General features: G+C 37.7%; 1 protein-coding gene across 5 annotated transcripts in view; it reads left to right on the top strand.

The window, feature by feature from the left end:
* LOC6050933 (Ca(2+)/calmodulin-responsive adenylate cyclase) overlaps window positions 1-13,034 on the top strand; it is an 88,055-nt gene that overhangs the window by 61,699 nt on the left and 13,322 nt on the right. For 4 of the 5 annotated variants that reach the window (XM_038249744.1, XM_038249747.1, XM_038249746.1 and 1 more), the window contains 2 exons: window positions 619-973; window positions 1,039-3,326. In XM_038249744.1, the coding sequence (XP_038105672.1) occupies window positions 619-973; window positions 1,039-3,326 (2,643 nt within the window). The remainder of the gene's footprint in view (window positions 1-618; window positions 974-1,038; window positions 3,327-13,034) is intronic. The other variant, XM_038249745.1, reaches the window with a different exon arrangement.

Here is a 13,034-nt window from a genome sequence, read left to right as displayed (position 1 = left end):
CTTATCTAAACTTAATTTTGTTAACTTTCAATTTAACTAAATGTGACATATAGAGAATTGCTCAGTAGTGAAATTCGCGTTAAAGAATTCGCTCTCTTCTACTTCTTCATTTACTCAACTTTGCCCAAGAAAACAAATACATAAGAAAACCCTTTATCACGATTCCCCCAAATAAAGCTAGTTATTGAAATTCATGAAAATCTACAAAAAAAAAAATCAACTAAAAAACAATTTCTCATTTCAAAATATGAAATGTCTGTAAAAACAAACAAAAAATAATATGGTAAACAATTCGATATCTAATCGGCAAGCGCCAATGCCCAGTCTGATCATTTTTCGTCTGGGTGTAAAAATCCGTTACAAAATCTGACGTCTTTTTCCGTTGTTGTTTTATTTATTTTTTCGTTTCGCAAATTGATCAAAATTGTTTTTTTTTGCAAATTATTAGCAAAAATTACTCTTGTATAGCAAACATTAGTTTTTGGCCGAAAATGTTTCAAATTTACATCAGACTGGATCTCTCGTTAAATTCTTAACCTAAAAGTCAGAACGATGAGTCTTGAATGAGTCGAAACAAGCTGTCAACGAATTAAAACCCCTTCCTTTCTCCCTTCGCAGGCTCCCCATCATGGTGAAAACGTTCCTGGTGACGGCGATGGGCGTCATGTACTGCCTGTTCATCGAGCTGTCTCACACGAACATATTCGACTGTTACGACCAGCGCGTCGAGTCGGCCATCCCGCTGCACACGATCTCACTGGCACGGATCATCATCTTCATGATCGCCATCCTGGCGCACGGCCGCCAGGTCGAGTGGACGGCCCGGCTGGACTTCCTCTGGCAGCTGCAGGCCTCCCAGGAGAAGAAGGAGATGTCGGTGCTGCAGCAGAGCAATCGGAGGATCTTGTACAACTTGCTGCCGTCGCACGTGGCGGCGCACTTCTTGGACAATCAGTTTAGCCGGGCGAACATGGTAAGTGTAACGGGTTTTGGAAGGTGTTTTGGTTTTGGTTAGAACAGCTCCGCTCTTATCCACAGGGTACGCTTGGCGCGAATCAGGATTTGTACCATCAGAGCTACACCAAGGTGGGGGTGATCTTTGCGAGTGTGCCGAACTTTCACGAGTTTTACACGGAGCTGGACGGGTCGAACCAGGGGGTGGAGTGTTTACGGCTGTTGAACGAGATCATCGCGGACTTTGACGAGTTGCTGTGTGAGGAGCGGTTCCAGGCGATTGATAAGATCAAGACGGTGGGGAGCACTTATATGGCGGCGGTTGGGTTGATTCCGGAGTTTAAGATGCTGCCGAGCGATGGGAACTCGGCGCGGAAGTTGATGACGGCGCTGATTGACTTTGTGAAGGCGATGAGGATCACGCTGAAGAATATCAATGAGAATTCGTATAATAACTTTATGTTGCGGGTTGGGGTGAATGTTGGACCGGTGGTTGCCGGGGTTATTGGTGCGAGGAAACCTCAGTATGACATTTGGGGGAATACGGTGAACGTGGCGAGTCGGATGGACTCGACGGGGATTCCGGGGTACACTCAGGTGACGCAGGAGGTTATTGACAGCTTGCAGGGTAGTCATTTTGAGTTCCGGTGTCGGGGTCAGATCAAGGTCAAAGGTAAGGGCGATATGGTGACTTATTTCTTGTGTGAGCAGAACGAGAACATGCTGAATGGGGGTGGAGGGGCGGTTGGGGGGATGATGGCGGGGAATGGAACTGGGAATCGGCAGACTCCGGTGCCGAACATAATCTCGAACTATCAGACGGACAGCTTCCACCATCTGAACATCAGCCAACAGCAGCAGCAGCAGCAACAGCAGGTCAGTTGCTACCAACCGGCGCAGGTTCCGGTGCTGCAACCGCAGAGCTACTACATGAAGCGATCTTCCGACATGGACAACAACAGCATGAAGAACACCAAGTGGCAGGTTGGCAACGACAGCTCCTACTCCAAGAAGGAGAGCTACAACTTCCTGGAGAGTCCGAATTTGCTGCATCAGCAACAGCCGGGAGTCGCCGGTCAGCACCAACCGCAGCCACAACACTTCCAGCAACAACCTCAGCAGCACCTTAAAGCCGCCTACAAGCACAACAACATCAACAACAACCACATTGGCTCAAACAGCAAGCGGAACGACTACCATGCGGCCAACATCCGGGAAAACTTCAACATCATCGAGAACCCGAACGTCGCAAAAGACATGGACGAGAACAACTTCAACAAGCCAGGCCACAAGGTCCGGAACAACCGGAACCACCACCACCATCATCACCATCGACACGAACCAAGCCCCGGCCAACAACAACAACAGTCAGCACCACCAAACAACCGGTACGTAACCGCTTCCGAGAACGAACCCCTGCTCGGATCCGGCATGGTCGGCAACGCCATCATCAAACCCATCCAACAGATCCAGCAAATCCCCAAGTACGAACCACCCCGCTACGCGACCGGCAGCACCGCCTTCCCTGCCGCCGGCCAGCACCTCTACAACAACAACAACGCGTCCGCGTACAACTTCCCGGTAGCACCGGGACCTCCCCAACAACTTCAACAAGCCAACAACTACCAGCAGCACCAGCAACAGCAAGCCCGCCAGCACCAGCTCTACCAACAGCAGCAGCAACAACTCCTTAAACAATACATCAAACCCCTCCCCAAACTCCCCCACGAATTCGACGAATCCCGCGAAATGTCCTCCACCGACGATCTCAGCTCGCGACCCCGCTCCCCCTCGGTCAGCTCTTCCGACGAAAGCTACTCCAAAACCACCGAAGGCGAAGAACTGGACGGCGGCCACTCCCCCCTCCCTCCTCACCACCACCAGCAACAGTACATCAACAACTTCAACAACCCGCTCCAATACCTCTACCCCGGCGACATCCAAGTCGACCCAACTTCCCCGCCCAAACTCAGCCCCCTCGATTTCGCCAACCTGAAAGACTTCGAAGTGACCACCACCGCCGAAACGAAGAGTTCCGTGCCGAACAAGGGCGAGTCGTGCAACAGCTTCGAGTTCCACGAAAAGGCACCGCAAGCGGCGGCGGCGCCGCCACCAGCCTTCCCAAAGTCCCCGTTTGAGCGGGAGCTGCAGCGCCGGCTGGCGGAGTCGCAGTCGCGGCCCATGTTGGCGAACAACAATCTGGATCAGGAGCAGCAGCAGCAGCAGCACCATCTGCCAGTGCGGAGGGATTCGTTGGACAACAGCGGGAAGGTGAAGAACGTGAACAACTTGATGCTGGCGAAGCATCCGGGCACGCTGGAGGCGATCAAGGAGGCCACGCGGAACAAGAACCCGTCGGAGTCGAGTCATATGTGAGTATTGTGGTTTTGCAAGTAGTAACATAACCAAACTTTTTGGTGCCATTAGCAAACGTCAAATCAGTACAAATTTCGGAAGAGAGCACTTTTGCATAGTTTGACGTTTTCGGTGAGTGTCGTAAAAATGTAAACAAGTCACTTGAATATTTTGGGTTTGTGTCTTGGGAAAGCGAATTTTGAACGGTGGTGTCAATTTGTTTTGACTGGGTTCTGAAGGGTGCTTGGATAGGTGTCGAATTGTGTACCTCAAAATACTTCATCGGGAAAATTAAAAAAATGATTTGAGTTTCTGAAAAAAAACTGACTTACTTTTGGTTTTGATCTTAAATCATGCTATTATTAACAATATATTTTGCTAAATCAGAGTTGTTATTATTTTATAAATGAATAATCCATTTATTCAAAAAAATAATGATGAGTTTTTATATCAGACGCTGTTTTTTTTTAAATCGGTCAAATTTAGCAAATTATTTACACATAAACTCCCAATCTCGAGTATATAAGGGAATTTTAATGCAAATTTTGCCTTTTCCTTGAGCTTGGGAGTTTATATTTTATTAAATATATCAATTGATTAACAGAGTACGGGCTTACTAAAATTCTCATTTTTAGCTATTTTTTGTCAATTTATTTTTCAGCAAAAAAAAAATTTAAGTTTTGAGGCTGTAATAAATTACGTGTACGTTTAATACAGGGCATAACAAAAAAAAATGCATATTTTTTAAGTTTATTAAAAAAAAGTTGCCAAAGTTGACCGAAAAAATAATATTTTTAAGTAATTTGCAAATTTGACATGTTTTTTAAATAATCAAAATTAATTAAATTAGATTTTTGAGTAATTTTAGTTTTTTGAAATGGTGAAAAAATTAATCTCAAAATTTTGGAAAATAAGGCTATTACAATATTTATTTAATGTAAGTATCGCAAAAAAAAACATTTTACGGAATAATTAAAAAATGCGTACCCAAAGGGACTGGGCCATTCGGCAGAATGACGGTCGGCGGAATGACGTTCGGCAGACAACCAGAAGGCAGAAAAGGTCATTCGGCAGACAAACATTCGGCAGAAAGTACATTCGGCGGAAAAGTACGAATGGCAGAAAAATGTTCGGCAGAAAAGGTCAAATGGCAGACAGGGTCATTTGGCGGAACGTCGATTGGCAGAAAAGCACATAAGGCAGAAAGGTTCATATGGCAGAAAAGTACAGAAGGCAGACAAACAAATGGCAGAAAAGATCATTAAGCAGAATATATCATAAGGCAGAATATTATTTGGCAGACAAAGTCATTTTTGTCTAACTTCCTACCAGCAACTTTATCGAGACAGAACCCAGTGAGACAACCTGGACTGAGCTTACGACTTAACCTGTAGGTCCGACGGGGGCCAACATTCAATTTCCCGTCCGACGGCAGGCGTGACCAGACAAATCTTTAAAGGGCATAAAATTTCCGATCTTTTGCTGCCCATACATCAATGTTTTCTATAAAACCCACGTTTTTAAATACCTGGGCTTTTTGCCCAGTTTGATCCACTAGAAAAAAAATTACGAAAGTCCATACATTTTTGGCAGATTGCTCAAACGAAACCATAACAACGTTTTTGCTTAAGTATTTAAAAACGTGGGTTTTATAGAAAACCTTGATGTATGGGTATCAAAAGATCGGAAATTGTATGCCCTTTCCAATGCCACAGAGATTGACTTGTGAATCGTGGACCGGTTCGGATGCCGGCGGATTTTCCGACGACGAAATTTCGGGTTTAAACGAAATTCCAACGAAAAATCTATTCTATCGATACAAAGACTCCCAAAACGGTGTTATACCCACAATTAGCAATTCTATGGTAATATATTGACGTTCAGTTAAATTAAATGTTTGCAAAACTAAGTTTAGATAAGTTTTATATAGAATTTCCAGAGTTATTTAAACTTTCATTCTAAGTAAGTAGTAAACTTGATATTCAAACCAAATTATTTTGTTAATCAGTCAAGGATGCCTATTTGGAGTTGGGAGACTGGAATTATGGTGATTTATCAACAAATAACTTTATTTATGTTAATTTTTCGAAAGGTGTAGGGAGAGTGGGAGACTTGATCCCCTTTTTTTGTATCGCACATAACTCTGCCAATTTCTCACAAAACTATGAACTTTTTGCAAGAATTGAAAGCTTAAACATACAACTATGTTTGGCTAATAAGGGTATTTCATCAGATAAACTCTTCGAATCATGCCAAGCGTTTTAAAAAAATATATTAAACCGCCATTTTCAAAATGTTGGGAGTAATTTGATCCCCTATTCAACATTTTGAAGAAATCTTAAGCAAAATGTTTCTTATTCATCCAATCTTTTAATTTTCTATAAGTTACAGCAATTTCACATTAAACCTGTACGTTTGTTTTCAAAATATAACAAGTTTAGCATGCAAAATATTTAAAAACTTAAAATTTTCTTTTTTAGACCAAAATTGAGCATGTTTACAAAAGCTGGTAATTTTTGTTTACAAAACTTTTGAAAAATGGTTCAAACTGCAGTAAGTTATGTTCAACTATACTGAAGGAAACTATGTACGAAAACCCAGCTCAATTAATTAATCTTGAGGCTGATTCCAGTGACTGTAAAAATGCAGGGATCAAGTCTCCTAAACGTACTTTTTCAAACAATTGTTTGTAAAAATAGTATGACGATAAATTTAACGTCAAATGCGGAAGGGTTTTGGAGTTGATATGTTTATCAAGCAATTCATGTATAAAAATATTTTTAAATAATTTTTGAGTGTTTTCTATACTTATCAAAACAAAGAAAAAGATCTCTTGGAAGTTTTTGCAGCACTTTTAGAAAAATGTGTGTAACTCAATCTAAACATTTTTTAATTTTTTTTCTTTGTTTTCTACAATGAGTTTTAGTTGATTTCACACAACTTTCTAGAACAAAGCCAATTGTTTTACCCACATGCTGACGAGATACAGGCTTGGGATCAAGTGTCCCCGGGGATCAAGTCTCCCCACTCTCCCCTACAAACTTTTGTTGCACCTTTTTTATTTCTTTTATGGAAATCATCTTTTCATGAGCTTTTATAGCAAAATGTTCGGCATGAGTTTCTGAATAAAACGTAGTACTAGGTTTTTGACAAACTTTTAATTGTTTATATGTTTCATCACAAAATGTGTATAGTGCCCAAGGGGTGTAAATATTTTTTACATACAGTACTTTCTTTTAATGTGTACCAACATTGACCAAAATATGACATCGGTATTACGTCTACAGCCCGAGTTATTCAACTGTCTCATTATAGACGCACTTGGCAGGAACAATGAGACACTCTACGAAAATCAATTATTTTCTAATAAAATGTCATGTTTTAGTATTGTTCCGTTGCAGGTAACTTGCCTTAATTATTTTAAAACAATTTTACCAACTTGAAACTTAAAATAACAAAAGTTATACCAAAAAGTATTAGAATTTTGTAAAATCCATATATTTATACCAAAAAACTTTATGTTTTTTGTTAAATGGTGTTAAAACTCAATAAATTTGCCAAAAATCACTTTCAATTCATATTTTGAAAAGTTACATATAGTGCGTCCATCCCGGGAATTCCCGGGACAAAACTCCCGGGATTTTTCCAAAACCGGGAATTTCCGAATCCCGGGATTTTTATATTTCATCCCGGGAATCCCCGAAATCGGTAAAAATATCAAATTTTGGTCTGGAAATTCAGATTTTGTTGTGGAATAGATGAACAACGATTAAAAAATAAAAATAAAATATTAAGCATAATTTTACTTATAGAGAATAATTGTCAGATCCGTAAATTGCCGTAAATTGCTTAGCGCTTGAAATATTTTCGCTTCACTTTTATATTCATGAATTTAAATTGAAAAAAAGTAATTTTAAATATTTTTTTATGAAACATCTTTGGCAACAAAGACGAATGTATCGAATCAGAACAGCTGTTTTAGTTTATTTTTGCATAATGTTTTGATTTTTCTGATTGATTTCGGTTAAAACAGAAACAGAACAAAACAATTAGTACACCGATCTCCAAATTAATTGCTCTGAAATCTCGTGTACTTATTCAGTTTGTACTTCAGATTTTCTCCAGTTGGCGGTAGGGACATTAAGATAATTTGTAAAATATTGTTTGTTATGATTTTATCTGCTGTTTTTTTATTTGTTGTTTTAGACATTTTAAAAAATTGTTGAAGCTTTTCTGGTCATGTCATGTAAAAATAAAAATATGTATTAATAAGAGACTTATTTAATTTGAATCACACTGGATTAAAAATTTTGATACATTTAAAAACCAAAGCACAAGAAAGAGCAAAAACTAATCTTTCAAGCTATTTAAAACGGCTATTCTTGTTCAGATTGAAGAGTAGATTTTCACCAATGAACAGTATTGAGCTAAATCCATGATTTTTATCGCCCTAGTTACATAGATTTTGAAAAGAAGAAAAATCAAAGTGTCTCATTGTTACCCATGGGCTGAAAGGAGTGAGAAACAATAAGGTAGCCCTGGATTCTCGGTATATTCTTAATTTTGGCCAAACCAAATGAAAGGACATTGTAGCCCAACTCATTCCCTATGAAACGTAAAAAAAAAATCTGGAGAAATGTTAGTTTTGGTGTTTACGGCTGCCTATGAGCGAAAAACTAATTTTTGTCCATAATTTACTTTTACACCCCAGAATCAAACATTTATGAATAACTTTTCAAGGGAGCTTCCATAACCAAAGCCACTATTATGGCAGACGTGTATCGTGTAGACACACCTTCCCCAAAATATGAGCCTGTTTGGTTGAAACTACTACTTGTGAGAGCCATTTTATCATTGTTCCCCGTGTCTCATTGATGACTACTCTGCCCTAACCTACATTGTCGTGTTTGCCATTATCATTAGAATTGTGAAATTTTGTGCAGTACAAGTGAAAATTATTCCCAGTCAATCAATCGAAATTCTGAAACAGACCCCCAAAATTCGTTTTAAATACTGAGATATTCCACAAAAACCAAAAAAAAAACTTCGTGCATTTTTGTCATTTTCCATATGAAAGAAGTTTCAAACTTGTCGTGCTATCTTGACACAGCCTGAAATTTGATGTAAGTGCGACAATCGGGTACTAAAGCCCTATGTAAATTTTTATGAACAACTGTAAAAACACGATAAAAACCATTTGTGATCACTTTTTTCATTTTAATGCAAAAAATATTGTCAAGACAACATTTTTCGATGGCTCAAGTATGGTCCCCTTGGAACGGGCTGTCAAGTAGGACCTTTCCTGTCAAGAAGGACCGTGAAGTTAATGTTTTAACTGGTGGATCAATTCTCAAATTTAGTTCTCGGCTTATCAGTCCCAGTAGCAAGTAAAACGAAAATTTTGTTTTTTTTATATATAATATCATTTTCAAGGGTTTTTTTAAATTGAATTAAAAATCCATTTTAAATCCTTTGCGGTCGTTGTACTCAGAAAAATAAGCTTTATCGTTATGACCAATAATATCACAAATTTAAACATCATTTTAGGACCCAATTGGCCAAAGGGATTTCAGGTCAGAAAGCGTTTGACACAGATACGAGCTCGACTACCGTAAACCTTTTCAATTATATTTCGGGACTCCGGCAACCAAATTCAGCCAAACTTCGGGGCAATGCACAGAATGGTCAACTAAACATACTGTAATTGTTATTGTTTACATTGCGTGCTCTCGTTTTTGTTTATTCAAGATCAAACTTTAAAACTCGTTTTTCTCGGAACGTCAAATACGACGTACGACAAAACAGCACGACAGCGATAAATAATTGTAAAGAGAGGTTTGGATTATCTTAACGTGAAGACTTCCATCATTGTCATGATTTTTCGTTCAAAGATATAAATTTTGCGTCGCTTTCATTATTTTGACAAAATTCCTCCAACAAGTTGTTTAGAATAGTGCCCTACACATGCTGATTCTTTTTGGTAACGATTATCCCATTCCTTGAAAATTTATGGAAATCGTCATTAATCAATGACTGCCAAGTAGGACGTCAATGACTGTGCCACAAAATTTTATAAATTTTGAAGCACATTTGATTTAGATCAAAAATTCTTTCAGTGGCTTCAAGAAGGTAATAACCGGCACATGCTGATTCCTTTTGGTGCTGAAATTCGTTAAATTGAATTTAATACAGAATCTATATATATATAAAAAATTCGACGGTTTTGTTCGAACGCGAATCAGTTCAATACGGAGTGTCGGATCGAGGTGCTTTTGTTGCGTTAGGTTGGTGTAAGCCCAAGGAAGGTTTATATGCTAAAAATTTCCACTTTGGCCACTCTTTGAGCGATTCCGGAGCATCTGCAGATTGTATGGAAAAATGTACGTAAACTCAAATTTTGATCACAGGAGACTGAATTAGCAAAAAGCAAAAACGTCAAAAACGAAAAAAAGCAGAACGAAGTTTGTCGGGTAAGGCTTGTATTTTATAATGATGATGATCAATTTTCTTCGAAAATGATCAACGGCTTCACCTCAAGCTAAGAACCAGATTATCCGTTCGACGCAGTGATGGACGCAGAACTTTGCGGCTGTCATCATAGCCTGCCTGTCATCGACCATTGAACATAGTATGCTCTGTAGATTGTTCAACTGACAGATCACAGAAAAATCGAACTGGCGCAAAGTGCTGCGTCCACCACTGCGTCAAACGAATAATCTTGTTCTTACCTTTACCGTTTCAAACCTGTGGACACCTAGTTTCGAGTAGAAATCACGCAATAGAGAAACGCCAAGATAATGCTGAAGCTCGAACAAGTTATTTGTTTTGTATGATTGACCTGAAAACCGAAATTACAGCACACCACAATGGTCCTGAATAACAAAACCGTGCGTCGTCGCTAGAAAACCGCTTAACAATGTCGAAAAATATTGATATTTTGAATTTTGACGTCGTACGGTTGCACGGACGACAAACGATGGACGGACTCAGCAAGGTGTACAAAAGTACCGCGAAAATGTGATCTTTTTGTACTTTGATTTTGAGTCTAAACAAATAGATTTTTAATTCATTTTTGTTTTGTGTATTGTTTTCGAACGTTTCCAACTAAGAAGAGATCCTGCCAAACAAAGCTTTCTGCTGAATGGTTTTCTGCTGAACGACTTATTCGGCCCAATGAGTTATTCTGCCATTTGTACTATTCCGCTCAACGACATTCTGCCAAACGACTTATTCGGCCTAACGAGTTATTCTGCCATTTGTACCATTCCGCCTAATGACATTCTGCCAATTGATTTTCTGCCAAACAAGCTTTTCTGCCAAACGTATTTTCTGCCGAATGACCTTTTCTGCCGAATGACCCATTCCGCCGATTGTTTTTCTGCCGTTCGGCTTTCCGCCGAATGTCATTCTGCCGAATAATTTTCTGCCGAATGGCCCAGTCCCGTACCCAAAAATATGAGCTGCATTGAATTAAATATAGAGCATTTAAGAGTGGTGAACAATTTTCCTGAAAAATTACGAACGGGATTACCGTATTGATTAGTATTTTTTGAATAACCTGTTACTGGAAATTGAAAAACATTTTTTCAAGCTATTTTTAATTTTGTTTAAGTAAATACATCAAATGTTTTAATTGCATTTATTGAACTTCTCAATAAAAAAAATAAAAATCAAATGTCAAGTTTAAATAGTTTTCAAAATAAAAACATAAAAGTGACAATTTATGACAATCCAGTTTCGCAACAATTTGCATGTAATATTTTTTGCAATTTCGACTAACACTTTTTAAATGAAATTTTAAGTCATATTTCCATGTGTTTAGTCAATTAACCGTTTAAATTAAAACAATATCCAAAAGAATTACTATTCGATATAATTGCTTAAAAAGTTCAATTTTTCAGCACCCATTTCAGTACAACATTTCAGCCCTTGTATCAAAAAGTTTCAATTTTGAGTAGCCTTGGAAATTTTTTCGCGATATTTAAATTTTCATTTTTTGATTTGGATGAAACTATGTCTATGTCAAAAGAAGCAATTTTGCAGCATTATTCAGGATATATATATTTACTACAACCTCCAGAAGGAATTTCCGAGGTGCATGCAAGTTGCATAATAATCCCTTTCTTACCCACTGTGCGAATGTTTCATGTTTTAACATTGAAAATCGGACCAATATTTTGCTGAGATACCGACGTTCAAAAATGGTGGGTTGTTTGTGTGAGACTTAGAAAAAAAACAATGTTCCTGTTTTTAAACCTTTGCATGGCAATATCGCAGCAACTATGGGTCGTATCAACAAAGTCCAAAAAAGCAAAATATAGAGAATTTTCTCAGCTTTTCAAAACTGTTTTTTTTTCAAAAGTGGGCAAACATGGACACTAATTTTCAAAAATAACTGCGACTATTTTCAAAAAGGTTACCTAAAAATGGCTATAACTTGAAAACGGAGCACTTTATCAAAATTTAACTAGAGAACTTTTTGATTGCAAATTCAATTTTACATCTAGAAATGAAGTTGAAAAAATTATTCGAACAATATTTCGCTTTTTTTTTTCAAAAAATCAGTAGTGGTTTAAATATTCATAACTCGTTCAAAAATTTTTGGCCCGTTCTGCAAATTTCAGAAAAGTTGGCATTTGATATCCTCTAAAACACGAAAGAAATAAAAAAAATAAAATACTGTTTTTGCAAATTAAATTTTTGTGACAAAAAATGAAATTAATAATCACCAAAAAAATTTTACCGTGTATATTTTTTTCAGTGTAGTCCTTATCCATACCTACAACTTTGTCGAAGACACCAAATCGATCAAAAAAATCCTTCAAAAGATGCAGTTTTTTCATATATCATTTTTGTATGAACAGCTGCCAAATTGTATGGAAAATTATAAGGAAAATTATAAGGCAACAAAAAAGTTTCAGCCGGATTAAAAAATACAAAAAAAAAACGAATGACCGAAATCTCAGAGAATTGCTTAATTGTTTTGTAAATATGTTCTAGCTCGGTTATGAGAAAACATCAATTAAACTTGTGTCAAATGGACTCTCTTCATTTAAATCTAAAGCTTGGACCACAGTTATTCAGATTCTATTGATAAGAAATTATTACATTGTTGCAAACATAAAAACTGCAAAAAAAAAAAAACAATATTAATTGCTAATAAACGGGTAACTGAACTGCCCATGATTTTTTTAAGTTTTGAGATGTTCTTATCAAAATATTTCTTTTATCAAAGAGTTCCGAGAAAACCAAAAAGAGTCGTAAAATTTTGAATTCGTAATTGTTGGTAGTCAATTTGGTATTTAAAAATTTGGTCCAAATTTCTATATTTTAAAATTGTTATGAAAATGATGAATAAATAATTCAGTAAATTTGCTTTGAAATATTGTTTTTGAAACTATTTATTTCCAAAAAAAAAAAATCAGCGATCTCTCGATAAAATTAGACAAATTAAGATGTTAGATTTTCGTCGACGTGCCACCCAAGCGTCAATGTCAAGGAGTTTGCGAAAAAAGCAAAGCAATTCACTTTAACGACCCCCGGGTCTTTTGTGATCTCTATTGCAAGTTTCTGCTCATTTCTAGGCGTCCGAAGGTTATGTGTGGTGAGTCACCCAAAACCTCTTTTACGCAAATGGACCGACGTTTTACTTCCCCATCCGATAGAAGGCAAGGAGTTTGCATTTGCCGTTATTATTCTATCCTTTTAAAATAATTTCTGAATAA

The sequence above is a fragment of the Culex quinquefasciatus genome, chromosome 1, assembly GCF_015732765.1.
Source record: "Culex quinquefasciatus strain JHB chromosome 1, VPISU_Cqui_1.0_pri_paternal, whole genome shotgun sequence".
NCBI classification, from domain to species: Eukaryota; Metazoa; Arthropoda; class Insecta; order Diptera; family Culicidae; genus Culex; species Culex quinquefasciatus.
This window is presented reverse-complemented; position numbering and strand designations above follow the sequence as displayed.